The sequence below is a fragment of the Nicotiana attenuata genome, chromosome 12 (assembly GCF_001879085.1).
Source record: "Nicotiana attenuata strain UT chromosome 12, NIATTr2, whole genome shotgun sequence".
NCBI classification, from domain to species: Eukaryota; Viridiplantae; Streptophyta; class Magnoliopsida; order Solanales; family Solanaceae; genus Nicotiana; species Nicotiana attenuata.
The window spans coordinates 23,905,846-23,916,448 of NC_032000.1; the positions used below are offsets into that span (position 1 = coordinate 23,905,846).

General features: G+C 38.8%; 1 protein-coding gene across 3 annotated transcripts in view; it reads left to right on the forward strand.

Annotated features, from left to right (window-relative positions):
* Nucleotides 622–10,603, forward strand: part of LOC109235447 (B3 domain-containing transcription repressor VAL2-like) — a 12,871-nt gene continuing 2,889 nt past the window's right edge. For 2 of the 3 annotated variants that reach the window (XM_019401562.1, XM_019401564.1), the window contains exons 1-7: nt 622–921; nt 1,055–1,201; nt 8,089–8,170; nt 8,266–8,367; nt 8,886–9,526; nt 9,609–9,705; nt 9,896–10,070. In XM_019401562.1, coding sequence (XP_019257107.1) covers nt 1,089–1,201; nt 8,089–8,170; nt 8,266–8,367; nt 8,886–9,526; nt 9,609–9,705; nt 9,896–10,070 — 1,210 coding nt within the window. In that variant the 5' untranslated portion in view covers nt 622–921; nt 1,055–1,088. The remainder of the gene's footprint in view (nt 922–1,054; nt 1,202–8,088; nt 8,171–8,265; nt 8,368–8,885; nt 9,527–9,608; nt 9,706–9,895; nt 10,071–10,603) is intronic. The other variant, XM_019401563.1, reaches the window with a different exon arrangement.

Sequence of the window (10,603 nt, forward strand, 5' to 3'; positions counted from 1 at the left end):
TTTGCACAGAGCTCCGTTTGGGCTCCACAATATATCGTTGGAAAGCTATTTCAAAGGTCTACAACATTCATGATTTGAGTTTTTCCAAATTCCTTACACATTCTCACTAAACCCTACTGGAAGACGAACCTTCTGCAAACTTAGTCGATTTTGTCGAATCTTATGCACCTCACTATCCGTCTTGATTCCAAAACAACTATTTTTACCCATACTCATCCCGCTAGGACTTCATATGTCTAAAATATCAAATTAATACACATTTAATATGTCCACACCTAGTCCGAATGTACGGGATGTTACAACCCAGCCACAAACGGTGCCAGCATATCATGTGGCGTCTATCTCATAAAATGTAAGGCCACATAGAATGATATTAGCCATGGTGGAAGACCCTAATGGAGGAGGGGTATTCTTGGATCGAAAGTATAATGGACGGCATAAATGATATTTTTTGCATAGTAAAGGAATACTTTTGACCCTTTTCCCGTATAATTAAGGTTTTCAAAAGCGAATGTATCATTACAACTGATTTTAGATATTAGTCAATTTGACAAATTAAAATTATTTCAAAATATTTAAAAATGAGACAGAAAAAGTGAAGAGAATTGAAGAAGAGGGACGTTAGTGGAAGAGAAACAGAAAGAAAGGGAAAGGCGGGCGACCTTTGCTGACCCTTCAAGCGTCGTGCATGCGCTTTTTGCAGTTTTACACTTTACTCCTCTCTCTCTCTCTCTCTCTCTCTCTCTGGTTTATGCATTTCATTTTCTCCTCCCAACTCCGCCGGCGATATAACTTTCCGGTACCGGAGAATTGAGCTTCCAAAATTCCTCTATCACAAATTTACTATATTTCCTCCCACCCCAGCAAACTCTATATAGTATACACAAAGCCACAAACACTGCAGCTCACTAGCTTTATATTGTATGTCTAATTCTTATATTCAAAATTCTTCCTTTTACTCTTATTTCTTCCTCCTAGTTTACTTTACTTTTTCCATAATTGGTTTTTGTTAAAGACTTCATTTCTAGTTTAACACGTCTTTCTTTTTATGAAGTATTAGAGTGAGATTATGATGTATTAGGGCTTAAATGGATTCAAAGATTTGCATGAATGGAGTATGTGGGGCTACTTCTTCAGTTGAGTGGAAAAAAGGGTGGCCTTTGAAATCTGGTGAATTTGCCTGCGTCTGTGATAAGTGCGGGTAATTCAATTCAGATCTCTCTCTCTCTCTCTCTCTCTCTCTCTCTCTCTCTCTCTCTCTCTCTCTCTCTCTCTCTATTGAATTTTATGTTCCGTAAATTCAACTTTTATTATTTCTAGTAAAAGTGATTTGCTTATTATTACTAATTTATTCCCTCTGTTTGTTCATTTTATATATGATACCATTACTATTTAGGCTGTGAAGCAGTTTTAGATGTGTATAATTGTAAAAAGGTTGTCACTTATATAATCTTTGTGTAGATTTTGAATTTGTAGATATATTTTAGAAAAGATTAAGTAACCAATGTCCTACTAGAGTTGAGACCGAAAATTAGATGGTTTGACCTTTGTTCTTTGAAATGGTTACTCTTTTTGGAACAGAAGGAATATGTATAATCTGAAATTGTTTCTGTGTTTTATGTTAAGGTTTTTTATTTGCAGAAAGAATATTTCTTAAGTCATGTTCTGTTTGCGAATATTGGCTGATTACCCCTTATTTGCGAAGTTTTTCTTGAATTCGATGAAACAGTTGCTTTACATTTTCTAACAAGATATTGCATACCCAATTTGAGAGAACCTATATTATGTTGCACATCAGCTATCATCAACACCCTTATGTTGTTGTGATGATAATACCATTAGGAATACCACAAACAATGTTGCTACTACTAGTATTAACTTAGATTGTAATATGGTGCAACTTGGGCACCAATGTCTCTGTACGCATGGGTAAGACTGCGTACGATAGACTTTTGTGGTCCGGCCCTTCCCCGGACCCCGCGCATAGCGGGAGCTTAGTGCACCGGGTTGCCCCTTTCTTACCAAAAAAAAAAGACCTATATTATGTTGTGAAAATACTTTCCTTGTCCCGTTCATGCACCAAGTAATGTCTGCTCAACTGAACTCTAGTTCTGGAAAGGTTAGAAACTCAATTGCAGGAAAGATATGTTAGGTTTGAAGCTCGATAGCTATGGCGGAAAATAACAGAAGGAAACCCTAGAAGGGTTGAGAGAAAAAGATGGATGAATAAGTCGGTCAAAGTTTAATTGACCAAAACTGATTTTATTATTCAGTAGTGTCTATTTATATTTACAAGTGTAAAAGACAAAACAAATGTAAAAATAGTTACATGACTAAAACTATAAGAAAATGTAAACTATAAAAGGGCCTTCTTCTTTCCCTTATCTGATTGGGCCTGTGACAATTGGGCCTGAGCTGTATCTGGGCTAACACCCCCCTCTCAAGCTTGAGGGTGAGAACACACCAAGCTTGTAAAGTAAACCATGATGAACTGGACCAGGAAGAGCTTTGGTCATGATGTCTGCTAACTGGTTGGACCTGGAGATAAAATGCAAAGAAATTAGACCAGTCTGCAAGCAAGTGCGCACATAATGACAGTCAATCTCAATATGCTTCGTGCGCTCGTGAAAAACTGGGTTCTTGGCAATATGAAGAGCTGCCTGGTTGTCACAATAAATGGGAACTGGGCTGGAAATGGACAAACCAAGATCAAGCAGAAGTCTGAGCAACCAAGAAACCTCAGCTGAAACTTTGCGAAGTGTTGTATTCAGCTTCAGCTGAGGACAAGGAGATAGTGGGTTGCTTCTTGCTTTTCCAAGAAATAGGGCTTCCACCAAGAGTAATATAATAACCAGTGACAGATTTGCGAGAAATGGCACATGCAGCCCAATCAGAGTCAGAATATGGTGTGAGAGACAAATCAGATGAGCTGGAGAGGAGCACCCCTTGAGCTGGGTCATTAAGCAAATATCTGAGAACATGCAAGGCTGCCAACATGTGGGGCACTTGAGGTTTTTGAAGAAATTGGCTCAAATGTTGAACGCAGAAGGATATATCAGGCTTAGTATGTTGCAAGAAATTGAGCTTCCAAATCAATCTCCTATACAAGCTAGGATCAGAAATAGGCTCCCCCATGTCTAACACCAGCTTCACAGAAGGATCTAAAGGGGTCATAACAGGAGAGAAATGTTGACAATTAAACTCAGTCAAAAGGTCAGAAGTGTACTTGTGTTGGCTCATCACATAACCTTGAGGGATAAGAGAGATTTCCAATCCCAGAAAATAGTGAACTTAGCCCAGGTCTTTGATCTTGAATTGGGCATCCAAGAAAGACTTAAAAGAGTTCATCTCAATAACATCATTACTAGCTAGCAAGATGTCATCGACATAGACAGCCAAGACAATTAGAGAATCAGAGGAGACCTTGGTGAATAAGGAATAATCATTCATGCTGGCAATGTAGCCTCTGGATTGCAAGGCTTCAGACAGTTTTGAAAACCACTGTCTAGAAGCTTGCCTAAGGCCATAGAGGGATTTCTCGAGTCTGCAAACCAGGGGAGGAGAAGAAGAAGGAGCAGATACATCAAGACCAGGTGGGACCTTCATATAAACCTCTTCACGAGATCCCCATGAAGGAAGGCATTGTTCACATCAAGTTGAAACACAGTCCAGCCCCATTTAGCCGCCAAAGTGAGTAAGCATTTGATGGTGGTTAGCTTGACAACAGGAGAAAAACTTTCAGTAAAATCAATGCCCTCCTTTTGGGTGTCACCTCTAATGACCAACCTGGCTTTATATCTCTCAATAGAACCATCAGCCCCTTGTTTGATTTTGTAAACCCACTTGCAAGGAATAGCTTTCTTGTGAGAAGGTAAAGGGACAATATCCCAAGTCTGGTTTGCCTCAAGGGCTTGGAATTCCTTTAGCATGGCCTCTTGCCAAGCAGGATGTGAGGCAGCCTGCTAATAGAACTGGGGCTCATGCATGTGTATGTCAACAGAAGAGACCTTGGAAGAGGTAAGAAGAGAATGAGAGGAAGAGACAGAGGAACATACATAATCTTTAAGATAGGAAAGTTGTTGGACTGTTCTGGTGGATTTCCTCAAAGGTGGAGGAGAAGGGATAACAAGAGGAGAAGCAGATAGAGGAGGAGGAGAAAGAGGTGAGGGAACAGGAGAGTCTGGAGATGGGGAAACAGCAGGAGTAGGAGAAGGTGAAGAGGAGGAGGGTGTAGAATCTACAAAATCTGAAATGGAGGAAGAGGGAAAAACAGAAGGATGATCAGACTTATAAGGAAATATATGTTCATGAAAAACCACATCCCTAGAAAAGAAAATGGAATGAGTAGTGAGATTAAGAAGTTTGTAACCCTTTTTGCCAAAGGGGTACCCCAAAAAGATAGAAGGAATAGCTCTAGCCTGGAATTTATCTCTGCCAAACTTAGGTGAAGTAGCAAATCATAAACATCCAAAGGATTTTAAGTGAGCATAAAGTGGAGGGAGGCCATGAAGTTTCTCATAAGGAGAGAAACCCTTCAAAACAACAGAAGGAAGTCTATTGGTGAGGTAAGTGGCAGTCAAAACACAGTCACCCAAATATTTAAGGGGAAGGTTAGACTGAAAAAGGAGAGCCCCGGAGATTTCCAATAAGTGTTTGTGTTTCCTTTCAACCACCCCATTTTATTGAGGGGTGTAAGGAATAGTGGTCTGATGGAGAATGCCTTGGCTTGAGAAGAACTTGGTGGCTTCAGAACTACCACCAAGTTCAAAGGCATTGTCAGACCTAAAGGTTTGAACAGATGATTTAAAATGAACTTTAACCATGACAGTAAAAGCTTTAAGAACAGAAAGAGCATTGCTCTTGCAAGAAAGAAGGTGAGTCCATGTGGCTCTAGTATAATCATCAACCAAAGTTAGAAAATATCTGAATCCACTATAAGTTCTAGTGTTATATGGACCCCAAATGTCAATGTGTACTAATTGAAAGGGATCAGAAGAGTGTATAACACTCTCAGGAAAAGGTAATCTCTGTTGTCTTGCTAGAGGACAAACATGACACATGAAACTTTGCTTGGAAGATACTTTATCAAACAAGAAAGGAATAGTTTTCATTCTATGATAAGGCATGTGCCCTAATCTTTGATGCCAAAACAAGTCCAATTTATTAAGGCAATGGAATTGATTACAATCAGGAGTACCATTAACATGTGTAACAATATGACTGGATTTATTAGATACAATTGAAACAGAAGAAGGTAAACTACTAGAAGTAGAAACAGAATTAGGTAAACTACTAGAAGAAGAAACATTCAGAGAACCAGATGAAACAGGAAAGAGATTAACATCTGGATGGAGATAGTACAGCCTGCCTGCAGCTTTACCATTTTCAGTGGCCTCTTCAGACAAGGGCCCTGTAAAGAACAAATTGGTCTGGTAAAAAGTGCTGAACAATCTAGCTGACATATAAGCTGATGAACTGATATCAAATTGAAGTGAAAAGATGGCACAAGAAGAACATGAAGTAAAATTATATCATGTCTAAGATACAGAGATCCAGTTGATATAACTTTAGCTTTATATCCATTAGGTAGGGTGACAAGAAAAGGCTTGATTAATGGTTGAACATTAAAAAGAAGATGTTTATGTGGAGTCATGTGATTTGTAGCCCCTGTATCTAAGATCCAAGGATTGACACCTAATTGAGAGGATGCACACACATGAGAAACCTCAGAATCTACATCATACTTGCTAAACAAACCTGCAAAGTGTGCAAAAGCAGATTGATCCATAGTGGAGGCGTCAAGGATGGAAGTGTTAGACATCTGAACTTGTTGGAACAAGGTCAACAAGTGTTGATACTGCTCCTTGGTGAACCCATGGGCTGAAGAATCAGCATGCTGAGAAGTGGAAGTGACAACAGTGGTGGATGGACTTTCAGTCCGGACACAAGAAGCATATTTCTTACTCTTGGTGAATTTGAAATCAGTAGGGAACCCATGAAGTCTGTAGCACTTGTCTACAGTGTGGTCAGGCTTCTTGCAGTACTTGCAAGAGACATTTGGAGCAGCTTTCCTGGCCTCAAAATTCACCTTTTGACTGAAAGTCCTATTTGTGGTAGATGTACCGGGAGACACCAAGAAAGAGGTGGCATCACCAGAGAAGTTAGGAGTAGTAGAGTGAGCTTCTCTTTGGCTCTCATCTTGTTGTAGAAGACTATAGGCTTTGCTGATTGGTGGAAGATGATTCATTAACATAATGGCACTCTTAACAGTTGTGTAGGACTCATTTAGACCATTGAAAAATTGAAACAACTGTTGATCCTCTATGAATTTAGGTAAGGCACCACATGAACAGGTAGGACCTACATATGAAGAGTTCAGCTCATCCCACAAACTCCTCATTTTGGTGAAGTAAGAAGCTATATCAGAGGAGCCTTGAGTAGTAGAGCTGATTTCCCTTTATATTTGAATGTATTTAGACCCGTTTGACTGACCAAACCTTTCATCTATATCTTTCCAGACTTACTTAGCAGTTTTAAAACACATCACACTAACTGCTATTTTTCTAGGTACTGAGTTAGTTATCCAGGCTTTGACCATATCATTGCACCTTTCCCAATATGGGTAATAAGCAGATTCAGGAGTGGGTTGGTTGACTCTGCCATCTAATAGGCTGAGTTTGTTCTTTGCAGAAAGGGAAGTGAGCATACTATTACGCCACAACACGAACCCACAACCACTGAATGGTACGGATACCAGTTGACTTCCAGGATTATCCGAGGGATGAATATAGAAGGGATGTGAAGGATCCAAGGAAAACGGAGCAAAACTGTTGGAAGGTGAAGGAGAGTTAACATCATCTATTACAGTTCCCATTTTCAGCAGTAACTAAATCTAACACTAAGAAACTACAGTAGTATGTTGAAGTAATCAAAGATAAACTCAAATCAGGTACATGCAATGAACATTAACAGCAAAAATTAACAAAACTTGTGATTAGGAGTGACAATGATACCGTCCTTCTTCTGAAAACCCGAAGAAGTGAGGTCTTGTTTAGCGATGAACCCTAGGTAGAGAATTTAGCAGGAACTGATGAGTAACTTGAAAATTATCAATGATTCACGCGATAAAAATCGAAAATATGCGGAGATTGAAAGAAACCCCAAATTTCACGAACGTATTCTGAAGGTCGACGATCTGATTCAATCCTTGACGATTTCAAACAAGGCTACCATCGGAAAAAAGCTCTCTGATACCATGTTAGGTTTGAAGCTCGATAGCTATGGTGGAAAATAACAGAAGGAAACCCTAGAAGGGTTGAGAGAAGAAGATGGACGAATGAGTCGGTCAAAGTTTAATTGACCAAAACTAATTTTATTATTCAGAAGTGTCTATTTATATTTACAAGTGTAAAAGACAAAACAAATGTAAAAATAGTTACATGACTAAAACTATAAGAAAATGTAAAACTATAAAAGGGTCTTCTTCTTTCCCTTATCTGATTGGGCCTGAGCTGTATCTGGGCTAACAAGATAATCCTTCTGGGTTGTGTATCACTTATTCTTGTCCCGTAGGAAGTTGGTGCAGATTAACCTGCTTGACTCTTCTAATGATTTGCATTATCAATGTGGTGTAATAGTATTTTTTTTCTCTTTTCTTTTTGGCAACTTTGACGCTCTTTAGTCTTTACGAAAGATCACTCTACCTAGCAGTAAATTAATGTGGATTGATAGAGGAATAAAAGAATTTACCTTAGGTTAGCAACTAATACTAAACTCTGGAAAGCTTAATACTGCCAAGTTGGTGAAAGGATAGATTTCTTTATATTATACTTAGAAATGTTAGTTGCTGATAAAAGTGGAGATGAGTTTAAACAAGTATTAATTGCCTCAAGTTAGGTCTAGGACTTCACATAAATTATCTACATGAAGGCTTAACAGATCTCATAAAATTAAATTTGTTTAGGTCTACAATTTATCACGTGAAGTTCGTATTCAATATCTTGTTACTCTGTTAATTTCACTCCCATTTTCCTGAGAATTAGATCACAAATTCAAGATGTCATAACATGGGATTTGGATTTACTCCAGGACTGCTTATGAGCAACTCATCTTCTGTGATTTATTCCACTCGGAGGACACTGGTTGGAGGGAGTGTATTTCATGTGGCAAGGTTAGCTTGCAAAATTCTCTTTCTGCTTCATAGTATAATCTGACTCTGCAGAGATTCCGATAACTAACCTTTGAACCTAATTTTGGTATTGGCAGCGTCTTCATTGCGGATGCATTGCTTCTAGTTCTTTGCTGGAGCTGCTCGATAGTGGGGGCATTAATTGTATCAGCTGTGCTAGAAGTTGTCAACTACATGCTGTGAGATAAATTATATGCATCTATGACTTATGTACTGTGAACATATGATATAAGTGTTGCACAAACAAATTGTTACTTTTGAAGTTTGCTTGCAAGCTCTCTCTATGGATTGTAATTTAAGTAGTAGTCCATAAAACATCTGAATAACACATAAATGTCTTCATTCTCAAAAAAACAAAACACACATAGAAGTTTAATAGCTCATGGATTGCTCCTACTGATTTTATCCAAAAGAAAATCACACCTAAGGAAAAAATCAGCAAATTGTACTTGTGCTTGCCATCTGGTTAACTGTTCTATTTCCTGATTGTTCTCTAACATTGTTCAAGAGCAGGACACCCTATTTATTTTTGTAATGTAGTTAAGCAAGTGTATTGTTTAATAAGCAAGTATATTCTATCATTGAATGTGACAGATTGAGTTCGCTAGACAAGATATTGTTTTCTTAGATTTTCACTATTAGAAACTTAGGAACTATGTCGCGTCCTGCATCATGTTCTTCCAAATTTTTTCTGCAGACACCAAATCCTGTAAAGGCCAAAGCTTTGGGAACTTCTAACTCAAACAGTGTTGGTGAAACGCCTTCAACTTCTTTGGGCAGTCAGATGAATGGTTCTGAACCTAATAAAAGAGAGGGTTCTGACGGTTTTGATCCTGTACTTGTGCTCCCACACCAGAATGACAACACAAATAAGCCTATAGGTCAAATAAAAATGGAAGAAGCTTTCCATCCTGCTGGAGAATCTGGATGCACATTTTCATCAAATTTGTGTCAGGCTTCTGCCGAGTCCTCTAAGAATGTCAAATTGGATTCGTATAACGGATACATAGGCGTTAATGAGATTCATGGATCACAGGTGCAAACAAATTTAAGCATTGCTCTGTCTGCACCTTCACTGAACACAAAACTCTTTCCTGCTACAGTGGACGAGGGGGACTTGAACAAGAGAATTTCTTCCTTGCAACAAGGGTCTAGATCTCGAAGCCTCTTGCCCAAACCCCCAAAATCTACCTCTGCTGTGAGATCAGAGACAAATGCTGGCATAATTTCACAGATTCGTGTTGCCAGGCCACCTGTTGAAGGCCGGATTAAGAATCAGCTGCTTCCACGTTATTGGCCGAGGATAACAGATCAGGAGTTGCAGCAAATATCTGGAGAGTATCCATCATGAGTTCTTAAATTAGATTGATTGCTGTTCACCTATTTCATTACATGATTTCCTTGACAATGTCTTTTCAAGCTCAAATTCCACCATCATACCATTATTTGAGAAGGTTCTGAGTGCAAGCGATGCAGGTCGAATTGGCCGTTTGGTACTTCCTAAAGCATGTGCTGAAGTAAGTTTCACGTTTTGTTTCTTCAGTATCATTTTAACACGTTCCCCTTTACCGACCCTTTTTCCCCTTTGTGAATGTAGTTTACTTGCTGTTTTGCTCACCGTAGGAGAGGCCTGGTCTTCCTTTACCTTTTCTCCTCTTGGCGACTCCATCAGTTTCTTAATTGATTTGAAGTTATTTCAATTTTCAGGCATATTTTCCACCAATTTCTCAACCAGAAGGCCTTCCTCTGCGGATTCAGGATGTGAAGGGCAAAGAATGGGTATTCCAGTTCAGATTTTGGCCAAACAACAACAGTAGAATGTATGTTCTCGAGGGTGTGACCCCTTGCATACAATCTATGCAATTACAAGCCGGAGATACAGGTATGAAGTTTCATGCTTTGTAGTGAGTCATGAAACCTGCTATATTCAGTTCATCGTGTCAACGTTACGTATTAATTATTTACCTCGACTTTAAAAGATTGTCTTTTTTATTCATTAGATGAAATCTTCTGCCCGTGACATTCAAGATACACTTTGTGATCAGCCCCTTTTAGTTCTTTGCTTTAACTCAACATAGAAGCTGTAATGCTGGTAGGTCAAGTTAAACATAAAATGTATGAGATTTGAATTTTCGACAATCTCCAAATACATGCTTTATCCCATCCATCTTAGTCAAAGTCACTCAGCTGTTTTCTGGAATTGGAATGAAGGTGTCCAGTGTACAATTTCTGAATAAGAGTCCTACAACTACATACTATTAAAAACTCAACTCTGTTATCCGAAAGCAAGATAAAAAACAGAATATGACTATTGTTTCACTTGTTTAGTGTTGCTGACATCTATGTTCATATTCTTGCGTTGATCTTGCTCGTTCCAGCTTCCCGTAAGCTCCACATGCACAAGAAGAGATAGAA